At 42.5% G+C, this 15,948-nt stretch overlaps 1 protein-coding gene across 3 annotated transcripts; it reads right to left on the reverse strand.

Moving 5' to 3' along the window:
- Window positions 1–976: 976 nt before the first annotated feature.
- phaf1 (phagosome assembly factor 1) lies at window positions 977–13,700 on the reverse strand. Of its 3 annotated transcripts, XM_076042766.1 has the most exons (17): window positions 13,432–13,699; window positions 12,371–12,640; window positions 12,127–12,209; window positions 11,444–11,527; window positions 11,281–11,324; window positions 10,719–10,798; window positions 10,524–10,618; window positions 9,841–9,905; window positions 9,497–9,609; window positions 8,351–8,484; window positions 7,790–7,873; window positions 6,659–6,741; window positions 6,499–6,542; window positions 6,353–6,402; window positions 5,632–5,690; window positions 5,361–5,433; window positions 3,503–4,521 (listed from the first exon to the last, which is right to left on the reverse strand). In XM_076042766.1, exons 2-17 carry the CDS (start codon window positions 12,432–12,434, stop codon window positions 4,426–4,428), a joined length of 1,251 nt encoding a protein of 416 aa, XP_075898881.1. In that variant the 5' UTR covers window positions 12,435–12,640; window positions 13,432–13,699; the 3' UTR covers window positions 3,503–4,425. The 3 variants fall into 3 exon arrangements, with proteins under 3 accessions (XP_075898880.1, XP_075898881.1, XP_075898882.1); XM_076042765.1 differs by having other exon boundaries at window positions 977–4,521; window positions 12,371–13,699; XM_076042767.1 differs by lacking the exons at window positions 3,503–4,521; window positions 5,361–5,433; window positions 5,632–5,690 and adding an exon at window positions 5,969–6,130 and having other exon boundaries at window positions 12,371–13,700.
- Between the last annotated feature and the right edge of the window lie 2,248 nt (window positions 13,701–15,948).

Below are 15,948 nucleotides of genomic sequence, written 5' to 3' on the forward strand. Positions count from 1 at the left end.
CACATGACTCTGTACCCCATGAGGTAGCTCTCAAGCTCAAACAGGTCGGTGACCCCTTGCAATAGGGGATATCAACATCTAGTCGTACACAGTTGATCACGCCTACGGCCAAAATGTAGGTAAGAATGGTGTGGAAAGTTCTGAAGTTCTTAGCGCGGCGCTTCAGTGTGGGTGTCTTTTACACTGTTGTTGTTGGAAGTCAAGAGTACCCCTGGAGAGAATTCACACAAGAGACACCAAACTGAATATCATTGAGTAAAGCAAACAATGAATGAAACGGCACCAAAGTTTTTAAACATCCACATTTTTTTTTTAATTGTTTTTTTTTTTCACATCCTGTTTTGCACACACGGGAAAATGAACTTTGATGTTAATGAACAGTGAGCTCAATTCAACAAAGCCCAACGGGGAGAGTTGCCGAGGCCGCGGCTCATCACACACGTCGCCTGCAGCCTCCACTGCTGGAGTGAAGCCGTTAGTCAACATATCATGACCCTCGTTGCATGACGCGGTAATTTTTTTTGTTTGTTTTGTTATTGCCTTTTGTCAGTGGACATGCAAATTAAATCTATATAGATATAGTATTCAAAATATAAAATGCCACATTCCAATGAACTTCATGAGTAGTTTTTGTAAGAGGGCGGAACGGCCGCGTTTCCAGAAAAACGGGGGCCTCGAAACGTCCACACATTAATCAGGAGAGAATAAATGAGATGAGCGACGAAACATGATAACGCACCATACAAAGTTAACATGGGATTATCATCATCACCTGAAGCTGGCACTGAAATTACAACCATCTGCTAATGACAGTCATACATTCTCGCAATCAATGCAATACCAATGATAATAATAATAATAATAATTAAAAAAAAAAAAAAAAAAAGATAATGAAAAGCCTTTCAGACTCTTGGATCAAAAAGCTTATCTAATTTTTAGGCTAACATGTTTTTTTTTTTTTAATTGTATATACACGTTTTATTTTTATCTTATTTTTTTTTTTTAGAAAATCAAGGATGTGATATGTCCACCTGAGTTCGGGTGAGATGAACCATCACCACCAACGTCTCACAATTTCACAGCGCTGACCGAGCCGGGTTTACCAAATCCAGGATCGTACAGAGGCCGCTTCATTCTCTCTCGTATTCGCGTTAAATGTGCGCTAGCGCAGAGCTGAGCCATCCACCTTGCTTGACCTCATCTACTCGCAACAGGGAGACTTGTGTCTCTAGGGTGGCCACCGGTTTATCCGAGTCCAACAGAGGAACTTCAGATTAAATAATACAAATAGACGTGATTTCAGAGGAAATTCGACACCACCGTCTTATTTCAAGACATATTTTCTGATGTTTTTTCTCAATAACCTTTCCAGCGTCTTCCACGCAGGATTCGAGACGCACCTATTCTGACCTCGAGATTGCGAACAATCTTTTCTTCCTTTGCATCTGCGGTCGGCGGGCACCTCTGGGTTAAAGCAGAGGGGACAACGTGGTCCAACGTGACAAATCCGAGCCTCGTTTTGGGAAACCCAACACCGGCCTGTGTACGACAGGAAACAAGAAGCATGATCTCTCTGGGTCAGTGGCACATGTGCACACGTACCGCACAGCAACGCAGCTCAAATGCATTCTCAAGGTGTGTGTGTGGGTGTGTATAGAGATTGCTTTCAGAGAGGAGATCCGGACAGAAGTCAAAAAACAGGCTCGGTGGGAGATGAGGCACAATGTTCAAAAGTTTTCTTCCTTTTTTTTCTTCTTTTTTTTTTTAAATAGTCACTTGCACAAACGCAAGTATTAGGAACATGTTTAAATACAGATTCTACGTGATGTTACACCAGTTTCCTCACGGGACTCGAGAGCAAGCAGGGGTAGGAAGGGGTTGCGTGGGAAGGCATTTCACAAGTTCATCAGACGAGGCGGCTGAGTACATTTTTTTTTTCTTTTCTTTTTTACAAAATAGGAATTGGAAGCCATGTGGTAAGACTGGACCTGCTCTACTGGGGTCCCACCATTGAAGAGAAACAAACAAAACGTCCACTTTTCGCAGTAAAGCACATTTCCTATCGCCGATGAGGGAGTCACACTTGCCGGCAAGCTGCAGCCAGTGACCTTTTTTTTTTTGTTTTCTTTCCCTCCTTCCTCCTTCGAGTGTAAACAAGCAGACATATACTGGAGCATCATGCCGAAGCTAGATGGGGGTTCTCTCGGTCCGATCGGGAGAAATGATTTCAGTTTTCAGGAGTGGCCGCAGAGGGGCCGAGCTCGTCGGGTCAGGCGAGCGAGAGGAAGGACGGAGGGACAAACGGACGGACGGACGGCCGAGAGCTCGGATATTTACAGCACGACCCCCAGCGTCAGGAGCGCAAACGCCCCCCCCCCCCCCGCAGGGGCATGAATTCACACAGCACACTTGACTTTTTTTCCTGTTCTCACCGTGGCCTTTTCTAGCTGGCCGGTCACCTGGACAAGGAGAAGCCGCGCCAGTCACGCCGTGCCCGAAAAACAAGAGAGGAAAAAAAACAAAAACAAGATTCTGTACAAAAACTACATCCTGCTGGTGAACTGACATAAAAAAAATAAAAAAAAAAAGACTGGAAATTATAAATACAAGGAAGGTCAGTGAGCGACGCCGCACACTCAGCACTTGCTTTTAGTCGGAACTTCCCTTTAACCCTTCGGACGAAGCATTTCTCCGTTCCGTTCTGTACTGGAGTGAGCGGCTGAGTTTTTGGGAGAGAATCGCGTTTTTTTTTCTTCAGTTTTCTAAAAGATACGACTTCTCTCCGGTGCAATAGAAACAAATGACCCCCTTCAAAATAAGGGAGACACAAACTCCGTGGAACCTTGAAGCTGTGCGGTGAGACAAAGAGAGAGTTTCTTAAATCTGAAATGCACGACAGCCGCACATCGTTCTGCACGGCGACGGGACAAAAGCAAAGTGCCACTCGCTCACACATGCAAATATGTACAGGATGCTTGTTTGTATGTGCGCGTGTATGTCTGTGTGTGTGCGTGCGTTTGTGGGAGACGTGAGAAGGCTGTCATTTATTATAAAGGGGGGAGGGGAGGGGGAGAGAAAAAAAAGCTGCAGGTAGTGGACGACTGTAAAGCCTGTGCGGTCAGTTTAGGTCGGAGAGAGGAAACATCGACAGCAACCATTATGTGTAACAATGTCAAAACGGCGGCGCGACTCGATGCACCGCAACATTCGGGCCTCGTTCAGAGAAAATAAGAAAATAAAACGCCGTCGACACGAGCAGAAAAGTGAGCGCTCGTATTAAAAACGGATAGTTTATTAAACTATGCTTAGGATTAAAGACGTAAAAGCTGACATACAAGGTGATTGGGGGTGGGAGGGGGGGAGGGCGGGACGATGGCGCTTGAACTGAAATGTGAAAAACGAGCTGCGGTGTATTTTTCGTGAAACGCGCGTAAATATCTCAAGAGGGGAGACTGAAATGCTGTCTGTGTGTGTCTGTGTAACAAAGTTTGTGGATGTGCCGTTGTAAAGACGGGCAGCGCAAAACATGCATTTTATTTTTTTTGAGGTGACAGTGTGTGTTTTTTTTTTTTTAAGAACGTGGAACGTCCAGAGCTGCTGGAAGAAGCAGCAGCAGCGGCAGCAGCAGCAGCAGCTGTGACTGCTGCTGAAGAGTGATGGAGAAAGAAAGAGAGGGGGAAGAAAAAGAAAAACAGCAGCTGTTTGGATCTGTTGAGCCGGCGTTTTTTTTTTGTTTTTTGTTTGTTTAGTTATTTTGGTGTGGGTTCTTCTTCTCCCCCTGCGCCTCGCTGTTGCGTTTTTTTTTTGGTTGCAGGAAGCGTCCGGCTGGTCCGCATCGTCGTGTCAGGGGTCGGGGGGTTGAGCGCCGGGTTTTGGTTGAGCCAGTCTGGTTCTGACCGGCAGTGTGCTTGGTGGTCGACGACCCACGGCTACAGTTTTTTTTCTTTTTTTTTAATGATCCGAGTTGGGCCGAGTTGGACATGGAACTCTTCGGGGATTTCTTGCCCTCAAACTCGCCGTTCCAACGCCGATCGTCTCCCATCCCGGATCTTCTGCTGTGGTTCGTCGCAGGAAACAAGGAAACGCTCGGCCTCTGCTTGAACACTGCTTTTCCTGTAAAAAAAGATTTTACACGGGTTCTTTTTTTTTTTCCTCTCTATTTTGCTGCTCCTCGTATCCCGCGTTCCTGCCGTGTGCCATCCAGGGGTGCGTTCCGGTTGATGCGGCTTCTTCCTCTTCCGTTTTGGCCGGAAGCATCTGAAATTGGGACGAGATGACCTTTGTTTGTTGACTTGTGGTTGTTCCGGGTCGGGTCGGGTCGGGTCGGGTCCGCTCGGTCGACGGTCAGCCTCTTTGAGTCACAGGATCGTTCGGTTCTAGGTCGAGGTCGAGCCAGATCGGGGTGACGCGGTTCTGACTTGCCGCTCAGTGGGAACTGCTGCTGGAATCTGGCCGAGCTTGACTGGTGTTCCGCGGAGCACCGTAGAGAGTCACTGACGCTATGTGGTTGTTCTGCATCACCTGAGGGCAGCAATGCAAGCCAAACGGTTACTTCATTTAGCCATGTTCACAGACACGAGCATTCATCAGTTTGGCGTCACCTGCTCAATTCGGCATTGAGCTCCATTACAACCAGTTTTATGATCATTATGAGCGCACTTAAATCAGTCCAGATGTGCTTAACGGGTACAAGAACATATTAGTGTTCAATTAAAAACCATTCCCGATGTCTAATTGAAAGTGACAGAGAATTCCAAGTGTGCAAAATTCTGTGCAAACGCACTGAAAGTAAGCGATTTTAAAGAACCTGAAATGTAAACCACGACGCTTTATTCACTCTTCTATGCTTTAGTTCACACAACCGACTGAAACAAAGGATCTGATTCAGAGCCACTCTTCATAGAGCATTAAAAAAAAAAATGCAAATCACCTTGACAGATAAACAGCAGTTTGTCAATACATGTGAATGTATGCGCAAGTGTGTTCATGTCTATATATTTTGCACAATGAACTTTTTTTTAAATTAGTGTTTCATGTTCTCGGTGGCAGAAAGCAGTAGGGGGCGCAAAATCCTCATTTAAATCAGTCGGTCTCAACCACTTTGGCACCTGTAGTCAATCTGGCATGTAATCTTGGCCCTGTGTGTGTATATGTGTGCGCGCATGTGTGTGTGTGTTTAAAAGACGAGTGAACGTTTTGTTTAAAACGTCTTCTATTAGGGCCAAATACAAATTCTCCAAGAAATATGAATCAAATGTGCTTACAGGCGGTGCTTTGGCCAAAGGCATTTTTTTTTTTAGGGTAGGCAGCAAGTTTCACTCCTTCCTGTAAAAAACAATCAAGCTTTTACACGTTCTCACCTCAAAGATCATTCTCTGCAGTCCGAAGCAGAAGGTCGAGCCAAACGGGTTGGTGTTGTTGGCCGATGAGGGTCTATAAAAAAAAAAAAAAAAACACAAAAGAGACACAAGGTCGGCAGGACTGCAGGCTGTGGAGTTCATGTATGCAAAGCATCACAAGAAGAAATGCTGCACCTTTGATGCCAAACAGCAAACAAACCAATTAGAATTACGACAAACGACTTTTGAGTCGGTAGGAGCGCTTGTGTGTGTGTGTGTGTGTGTGTCTCACCTGTGAAGAACTACAGGTTTTTCCATCGGGTGACCAAACAGCTCCTGAATCTGATCCCACTGACAGAGAAAGGAAGCAGCTCAAGTTGAAGATCATTTTCTGCATCTGTTTTTTGTTTTGTTTTGTTTTGTCGTTATAAACAGCAATGAGCAGAATACATTTATGAATTTCTGCACATAATTTGGGTTTAAAGCCACAATGTTGCAGGCTTAAAATACAAAATGACGGTTAAAAAAAAGAAAAAAGAGAAATTGCATATGCAAATTCTGAATGTGACACTTTTGCAGGCTTTTAATATTGTGATGAAGACAGAGGTGCCAGACCATGAAGGCAGAGGTGCCGGACCAAACTATTCCATAAACACACACACAGGACGTGTGAATGAGTAGAGCGTTGTGGCCCACTTTAGACACCGTGAAGGTAAGTGCAGTCCATTTACCATTTCACACACAAAGATGTACGGCTGGTTTTCACGTGGGCTGACGACTGTCAGGCATCTCTGTGGGTGGGTGTGCGCACAAAACAAATCTAAACGCCCCCAGAGGCATGACGAGCCTCTGGAGCGAGCGGCGATACCGCAGGGAAAAACAACCGTGTTCCCATCAAGAGCAATTACCAACTGACACTGTGTCTGACTGGTACACTATGAATCAATCAGAAGCATTTTCATCAGAGACCTAACTGATGGTAAAACACGGTTAGTGCAGAGAATGTGGCTGACCTTGGTGTAGGTGGTTAAAATGCAGTCCTCTGTCTGGGAGTCGGCTCCGTCTGTGTGCGAAGTGAGACAATAGAAGATATCTTTTTTTTTAAAAAAAGAACACAACACTAGTGAAATTGATGAAATCAATCCTCTCCTTGTCTCACCTTTCTTAATAACAAGTGGAATCTTGAAGTCACATCGATGGTATCTGTGATGAAACAAAGACAAGTGAAGACAGAAATGCGGTTGTGTGAAGGTTTAAAAAAACAAAGAAAAAAAAACTTGCTAAGAGCCTTTTATAGGAGCGCATTTGTGGATAGTTACATGTTGAAGTTGTAATGTCCGGGGTAGTTGGTGTGCAGCACAAACTTCTTCACCAGGTGACTTGTAGAGTCAAACAGGATGTCCTGGAAAACAGCAACAGAGAGTTTCAGGTGTCGTGTTTGCACAGGCCTGTTTGCTCCGCTGCTATCCCGAGCTAACAGCTGGGCAGGAACACGCAGATAGCAACAGGATTACATCCCCATAGCCAAATATCTTGGTTACGTGTCTTGGTAGGCATTTTCAGTTCTCACAATACACTGTTCTTCCAAAGAAAACACCTCAAATGTGAGTGTGTACAACGGGTCTTCAAAAAACACTTTAGGCGAAGAGGTGATAGAAAGAAAAAAATTGCTAGCCCAAGGCAGATCAATAATGTGAGCAAGGTAGTGCATGCAAAAACTGGCTCAAAGCCACGTCAAGTCACAAAATGTGTTCAGAGACGATGCACTGATCCTAACCTTGGACTTCCAGTATCTCCCAATTTTAAATCAAGATAAATACTTGTGCGGAGCTTCAAATTACTGATTTAAAATAGGACTTTTTTCGCAATCAATGAAAAAAAAAAAAAAAGTTGGGGCGCGCTACAATAAGCCCTTCCACAAACCCTACCATAGGTAGAATAGATAACTGGCAGGTCTTATATGCTCCGGACACGTAACGGTGATACTATGACCACAGTCAACTGTACAACTCTTCCCCCCTCTGTGACAGAGAGAATTCTGGACTTTTTAACTGGACTCAATGGCAAATAATGCACAAATGGTTTATAAAGCCTGGCTTTGCACATCTGCCCCTGGTGTTTGTTGTACATAGATCGATTGGATTTTAAAAATATTTTATTGTATATCTTGTAACTACTGTATAGTTTAACCACTTTTAACTGTAAACTCTAACTACTGTATAGTTTATTTTTATTCTTTTTTACACTTTTTGTATTGATTTTTGACTGCTGCAACTGTGTAGTTTCCCAATTTGGGATCAATAAAGTTCAATCTGATCTAATCTAATGTGAAAACAGCAGCAACAACAACACACATTACAATTCTGCACTTAGTCTAGCCGGTCGGCAGTGAATACTGCATTGACAAGCAAGACTTAATATGTGGTATGAGCCTTGTTGGATCGACTTACCACCCCGAGGGTGAAGTAGTTGTAGAAGTAATCGTTGCATTTCGACGGGACCTGCTTGTGAGGCGATGGAGAGTGGATCTTCATCTACATTCAGCCGCAACACAAAGACAAAAACACAATTTCACTTTCTGCACATGCAGAGAAAGTTGCAGTCCATTACCAGAAGGTGATTTTGAATGCAACGGAGACAAATCTTACTATTACACTGTATTTTTCCTACTTGCTTTGTTTTATTTTGCCGATCGATGAGGTTTCCCAAAAATAAGTTTGCATAATTGTTGCTCATTTGCAGCTTGTCATCAGTCGAAGCCAATTGCTCCCTTGTTAAAAAAAACAAAATGACGCCACTCGCAGAGCTGAGGGACAAATTCTATTTCTTCTTACCCTCGTCACCCTCTCTACTGGTTTGCTTGCAATCAGAACAACCATTGCACTCACTAAAAAGGTGCCGACTGCACCAGCAGAACCATGCTGTTAGTCACGAACCTTTGTTCTGGAGTCTGACCTCACGAAACAATAGCTGAATAAACAGTAGAAATAACGGGTGGACGGGTTTCCTACCTTGTCCTCAGACTTGTAAAATACTTTATGTGGCGAGCCCAGAGCACCCAGCACATCCTGACAGGAGTCTCCAAAGTAGATGCTTCTCTCTATAAACTTGACTTTTGCATCAGCCATCATACTGGCACCAGAACCTACACATGTGAAAACAAAAAATAGGAGGGGGGGACTCAAAACAGTATGTAGCTAAATAGCAAGAAAGAAAAAAAGTCTCATGTCAGAGAATGGAAATGCTGGCAGAATGCCTTTATTTATCCCACATTGGGGATAATGTGCTGCATGAACATTTAAAAGAGGGTAAAAACCACATAATTCACCGAAAATATTTTCAGAAAAAGAATGTGACGTTTAACTTCAATTTAACATTTTTACACATTTTTGGTGCAGGATCTGCTTATTGTGAATCTGATGTGGTCAAATGTGCAACATAAGAGTGTGTGGAATGCCTGGAGAAACACATAAATCAAACACTGTAAAGGAAAACAAATTAACAAGCAAAGTTTGACTGTTCTTTCAAGAAATCGATTGGCCACGTCCAAGCTTTTAGAAATTAAATTCTGGTACGAAAGAGATTGTTACGGTTTCCAAATAAGATCCCAGAGTACCCAAAATAACTATTTAAACTTTTATCATCTACAAGGACCTGTATTTGTCTATTAAAAGCATGCTCAGAGTCAAGTTAGAAAAAAACAAAAAAACAAAAAACAAAACACTGAACTGATTTTCCTGTTCAGCGCAAATATTTAATGTGAACTGATTTTCCTGTTCAGCGCAAATATTTAATGAGTAACAAAAAGTGAGAAAGTGAGTTCAAGCAAAGTCTGGAATCGTTGGAACGCCCACGGATCAGTGAGGGTACAATTTGCGTCGCTTCAAGACACTTTGCCTAAAATGTTGCCATAATAAACATGAATTACTCAGCAAAGACAAAAGCGCATTTAATAGGTCGCAGAGAAATTTTTCCTTTGACCTAAAATGACAAAAATACGGGAAAGGATGGACGATTTAAAAGCAAAAAACAAACAAACAAACAAACAAAAAAACACCCTGTGAATGTTGACGTAGATGTGAGCAAATAGGGGAAGGCAAGCTGGGACCATCTTCTCATCAAAAACCTAATCAAGTCTCACAGACTCCATGCATTACCTGTGGTGAGAAGGCGGAGTTTGAGCCCCAGAGGTCCTGCCTGATCTCTGAGGACATCCACACACTCTGCATAGATGTTACCAAGGAAACAAGCCATTGGCACCCCTGGAGCCCTGAGAGGAGAGACGACAACAGCGTGCGTGCATGCATTACTCTGGATGGCACATAATTAACCAAGTCGATTCTTCAGCTACCATTCACAACAGGATTCACTGCAGGGAGATATTTAAAAAAAATGACCAAAAGAAATATCCGAAAAATGGAGTTAATCCTGCTTTAGTGCAACATAGGAAACACGTTTGCGGCTTCACCTGCTGTTTTTTCTTTTCTTTTTCTTTTCTTACCGTGTTTCTTGGAGGTTGTTGCCAGTGTAGATGTGCATCTTCTTGACCATGGCCCCATGTGGGATCTGCAGGGAGGTCAAACCCATGTTAGGCTGGCAAGGCAAAACTTCTTGGAAAAGTACAAGACCGATAAGAGCTGGGGTGGGGTGTGAAAATTCAAGAAGAGAGTAGCATATCAACTTGTATTGTGCAGGAGGTGGACGTGACGACACCCTGGTTATGTTGCATAGAGAAAGAAAAGAAAGCTGACAGCCACTGAAAAGCTTACATACCCGTATCAGGTAGATTACTGTTGTGTAATAATAATAATAATAAGGATAATAACAGTGATAATAATGATGTAATTAATAAGGTAACAAATTTGAATGTAATTTGTTACCTTACAATATTATGGTCTCAGAATTACAATACGTCCGATGATTCCTTTACCAAAACTGTACCAGTGAGCCAAACATCTCTCTGGCTGGCATTCTGAACTCTGAAAATCTGTCATCTGACATCCCCGGAGTAAAACAATCTTTCATGCCAGCGCCCAAACCAGCTGCAGGCATCACCTGTTCAGCAGGCGTGTGGTTTCTACGCTGAGTCACAGCCACAATAAGGAGGCTTGATGTCACAGTGCCAGCACTCAATGGAATCACTTGAAAACCCAGAGGAGGGCTGATTCATGGGTTGGGACTCACCTCATATTTTGGAGCTTCGTTCCACGAGTCCAGTTGGAAGCAGAACGACAGCCCACGGAAGTTGAGATGGAACAACTGCTCTGCAGCATTGTAAACTGAAAATGGAGAAAAGAAGAAAAGGCAGTAGTTCAGATAAAAAACAAAAAAAAAAACAAAAACTGAAAGATTGTCCGGGCAGGGTGGTTTGTAGAGTACCTCCTGGGTGTGTGGCTCCAAACGACTGGTCTATTTGCTCTATTGTAGGGGCAATGGCCTGAGAGTTGAAATGGACTCCACTGAAACACACACACACACACACACACACACACACACACACACACACACACACACACACACACACACACACACACACACACACACACACACACACACACACACACACACACACACACACACACACAGAGTCAGTGCTATGTCTATTAGCATTCAAACAGGATGTGCTGCATTAGTGGGGTAGTTGTCAGAGAGAGGCAAGCAGCTGAACAAGCGTTTAAGGGACACGTTACAGCAGGAGGAATCAATCAAGGAGGGAGCAGCAGTTAGCACAACACACTGGTTGAGACCCCAACACTGTAGTGTCGGGTTAACACACTTCTTAAAAAGCTTAGACTTCATCTTCTTCAGCTTCATATTGAAGAAGTGAACGTGCAAGTGAGTTGAAGCTAAAGCGAACATGCAAAAGCTGTGGAGAAAAAAAAAAGCCTTGTGTTTGTTTTAAAAACATAGCAGAACGCTGCCCTGCATTTTAACTACTCACCAGTATTTCAACTTGACTTTGCTCAGGTCATACACTTCAATCATCTGTCACACAGGAAAACAGAGGGGGTCAGTGTATACACAACACAACACAACACAGATGAGGCATCACTAGCGAGGCAAATGAAGCTGAAGGCTTCGACCAATTCAAAGGAAAAAAGCACCTTAAGTCTCTGGTTTGTGGCATCGAACAGCAGTTTAATCCCATCCTGAGTCAAATTCAGTATGAGGTCGTGGCTGAGTGGTGTCTGGAGGGGGAGATAAACAGACACCTCATTAAGTGACATGAAGAGGGGCTCGTCCTCATCAACTGATAAGTCGACAATCAGAATCAACTCAAGCCGGTAATTGAGAAAGGCGTACGGACATTATTAATAATCAGGATTTTTGAACCGTTGACACGAAACAACTGCCTCCATTTGCTTGTTAAAGTATCTTGGAGCAGTGGGCAGAGTTTTAAAAACAACAATCCTGATTGAATTTATTTGAAGCGGTGCAACATAAAACTGAAAAAAAGTAAAATGATTTTTTTTTTTTTAAATCTAAAAAGACACGTCAGTCTCAATCAAACTTCTTCGCTTAATCTAAATAAGTGACCATTAAAAAACAAACAGCTTTGATATTTCATTAGCAGTCTCTAGTGGATAAACTATGCAATACATCACTGCTAGTGAAGGATCTCAAACACTGAGTATTATGCAGTTTAAAATGGCTTACATATACAAAACAAAACAAAAGGCCAATGATGCGAAAAATAGAGTAAACAGTGCAACATCCAAGATTCCAATTGTGACAGCAGACATTGTTCCACAGTCTATATTATGTGCAGAAAAACAGAGCATCTTACCTGTTCACTATATAGCACCTGGACATTTTTTATAATGCGGCAGTGTTTCTGCAGGATAGAGATGGCCTGGGCCAATGGCATCCCTGAAGCAAATACATGAAAATGCACACCCATAAACAGAAACCAAGACAACATGCAAATAGCGGGGGGGAAAAAGTACCTTCAAACATTCTGGTGAAAGCTTAATCATCGGCATGTACAAATACGAGGAACTCAAAGGAATCAGTCAAGAGAATGAACTCACCTAAGGCGAATTCCCATTGCTCATTTCCAAGTGATCTCTCAGGGACCACCTCCAGATCCAGCATTGGCAAGTTCTTGGGGGCAGCTCACCTCCTTAAGACACAATGGGATCCCCTGAGAGGGACCCTTTTCTCCCCGGCCTTCCCCCTCACTGTATTGCAGCTCTCACCCAACAGTATTTCTCAGATGGCCGAACTAATTCATATCTCTGTCTGTGCAGTTTACTGGGACCACCAGACTCATGAACGTGAGCGTCAAACGGCGTCTCAATCTAAGGGTCACAGTGACAAGTAAGCGCTATATCACATGTCATATGTCGACATAAAAACAAACCAAAAATAGAACGTTTGAAATGTTAAATATGTAACGGAACGCCCGTGAACCAAACAAACTTATAACTTAGAAATAAAAAAAAGGTTTTAAATAGGACTAAAACGAGGTATTCGGAGATCACTTTTGCACCCCCCCAAAACAAAACAAAAAAATATTACGCAACTTGCGGTCAACGTAATGTGGACAAGGGGTACGCTATCAGTTAATCTATTACTTGTTCCTGTGTTTTAAAAGCTACACACAAAGTCCTGAATTGAGCAGTTTTGAAGATAATGAACAAACTCGTCTAGCAGTCGGAAAGATCTCAAAACAGGCTTTGATTCAGAGACTGAACGTGAACTTACTAGTTTAGAGTATCATTTCACAAGTCTCCAAATCGCATAGAGCATCTACTGACTACCAGCAAAAAAATAATAAAATTATAATTACAATTTTTTTTTTTTTTTTTTTTAATAGTGGCAATTGTCCCCCCCCCTCACAAACAAACTACACACCGTGTCACTGTCGGACGGTTACGAAAACATTACCAGCTTGACAACACGACTGTGTCACGGCTAGCGTTAGCGGACTAGCTATAAACCCTCTCGGACTATCTAGAATAAAGTATAAATTAAAAAAAATAATAACAACAATAACAACGTGTGCACGGAAAAAATAAAGTTAAGAGAAAAAATAATTCAATATCACGGCCACGGACAGGCACGGTACAAACAAAGGGGAGCACGCTACGTCGGTTGTCTTTTGCTGTTTTTCTTCCTTGTTTCCGCGGAGGTTCAAGCTTTGGGGGCTAGCTCTTCTGCCGTTGCCGAGAACAAACCCAACGTCCTCGCCGTGAGACGCTTCCCTGATCAGTCACAAGCTCGTCAGCCGCTAAAAGCCCGTCGCGCCCCTTTCTCGGCTTTAATGTGTCTTCAATGTCACAGGCAGATAAGAGCAACACAGTGTCCAAACAAAACGCAACTTCGGGCATCAACATCAGCCAACGGGATCAGCTGATAATTCAGCTTCCTGTATGCGACGTTCGCCAATGTCGACGTGATGACGTCGGGGTCAGCTGACCTGCTGCCGAAGAAAAGGCGCGTATGTCCAAATCCAACACGGCAGCACGAAGGTCGTCTCAACTTGTAAACTAACGACAACAAAATGTTAACGTTAATTCACTTACCCCGGTTGCAGGTAACGTTTTATTTCATTGGATGATTACTTCATGATAGATTATTTTTGTCAGGTTTGGCCAACCTGGAGCCTTCTGTTGGTGTCATAAAGAAATGCGTGACTTGAACGTTGACAAACTTAAATGTTCTCCATCATGGACCATGGGCCATCCCACAAATACAAAACACCAAGGTCCCTTAACTTTACAAAGCAACACTAAGTAGTTTCTCAACCTTGAGGGTACAATGCCAGTGAGCCTTGTTCATCAAAAAGCATGTCAAGTTCTCCATCTAATTCAAAGGATCCTGTAAATTACACATATTTTAAACATTTGTTTGCCTAGTTTGCAAAACTTGAAGTAATAGTCACACAAGCTATTATTGCAGCTGCCTGTACTAGCACCACCGCTAGCAGGCCCGAGCTAGTCCTGGGGCAGCCTGTATGAACATCTGTTCCTGTAAAAGCATTGCAGCTGCTGGCTGGAATTGCTCATTCACTTTGCGCTGCCTCTTAAATGTACATTGCAGTGCTTTCTATCTAATTCCCCCTGACATTTCTGTACCGCGACTCCAGAAAGTGGATAGAGTCTCTTTCACCTAAGTAATAAATCCAGGTTCATATTACCAGTGCAAGTGAAGTGGAAGTGAAAGCTTACTAGGCATAACAGCAACTGAACTGTAAAAATCGGTCATGTGATATCAGTCAGCACAGTAAAGTTTGAAATATAAAACGTGCTCTCAGGCTGGAATGTCTGTACTAGCTGCCTTTCAAGCAAAGCAGTCCAATATTATAAAATCAAAATGACAATTTCATGTTCAAAACTGCAAATTTGGAAACTTCTTTTTCCTTTTGTCTGTGAAGGATCCATCACTAATTGTGATGGTCTTTCATCTCTTCCATCAAGCAATGGAAAAACACACACACACACACACACACACACACACACACACACACACACACACAAAGAACACAAAAAATACAGTAGCTCATATATGTTTATTACGAAAAATTGTTCAACAGTTTGAACTCAGTATCTTATTTTAAAGCTCTTAATGATGACAAGTTGAACCCTAATACAGAAGCACACACAGAAAAGAGGGACTTGGAGATTTGTGTTCTATCCATGAAGTCACGCAAAGTCTGTGGGGTCTCTAAATAAAACAACTAGAAATAACTTAAGAAAATAAAAAATAGCAAAAATTAAACATTTTGTGGCAATGTTGATGACAATGGCATAATTTCCCAGACTTCCAGAAATCCAGACCACCGCTGACTACACCAAGCCAAATTGTTGAATCTCTTGAGTCTATACCTACATGCTGTGATGGTGATTCGCTAAGTTATGTGAAGTTTAAAATATGAAGCTCAATTGGAATTGTAAAACCTGCTAGATGTCTTTATTTAGAACATGCTAAGGTAAGGAAAAGACATCTGTGCAAAGCCTCAATTTCTCGAAACAGAAGGCAAAAACAGCCCGGGACTCAGCCTTGTGAGAACAAGACGACATATTTGAATCTACAGCATTTTCACCAAAGTGACCAGACCATTCATTTAATACCACAGACTATTTATTATCCGACATCTTGTTAACTTACTGTATCTTACACACCTCAGTCTTTCACGCCAACACCATCTCTCATCTTCTCAACATATACGCCAACGGGACCACAAAGTCCACCACTTGCCATACTGTGCCCTTACCCACATATTGCTTTCCACATTCTCAAAGTGATTAATCACAAGACCAGCTGGTTTTTACTGTGTCACTATGCCCTAAGAAAAAAAGTGTTTTCTCTCAGTCTGCATAAACACTTTCCCATTTTGTAAAATTCACATTCTGAATTGCTTGTGTTGCACTTGCTGTTTTGGACTGCAGATTCCTCTTGAAAACAATGTAAGATGTTTGAATTATTCCCCTTTCCTCTTTTTTTTGTTATTTACTACTTTACTGTATGTCTCTTTAGGTCAATTTCTTTATATCAGGTTTATCATGCCACCCGAACCTTAAAGTCACATTTTTAAAAATATTACAAACCAGATTTTAAGTGGGGCAAAATACCATGTTTACCTTAGCTTATGTACTGCTTATCA

The sequence above is a fragment of the Nelusetta ayraudi genome, unplaced genomic scaffold (assembly GCF_046127955.1).
Source record: "Nelusetta ayraudi isolate G7.1 ecotype Tasmania unplaced genomic scaffold, CSIRO-AGI_Nayr_v1 ptg000071l, whole genome shotgun sequence".
NCBI classification, from domain to species: Eukaryota; Metazoa; Chordata; class Actinopteri; order Tetraodontiformes; family Monacanthidae; genus Nelusetta; species Nelusetta ayraudi.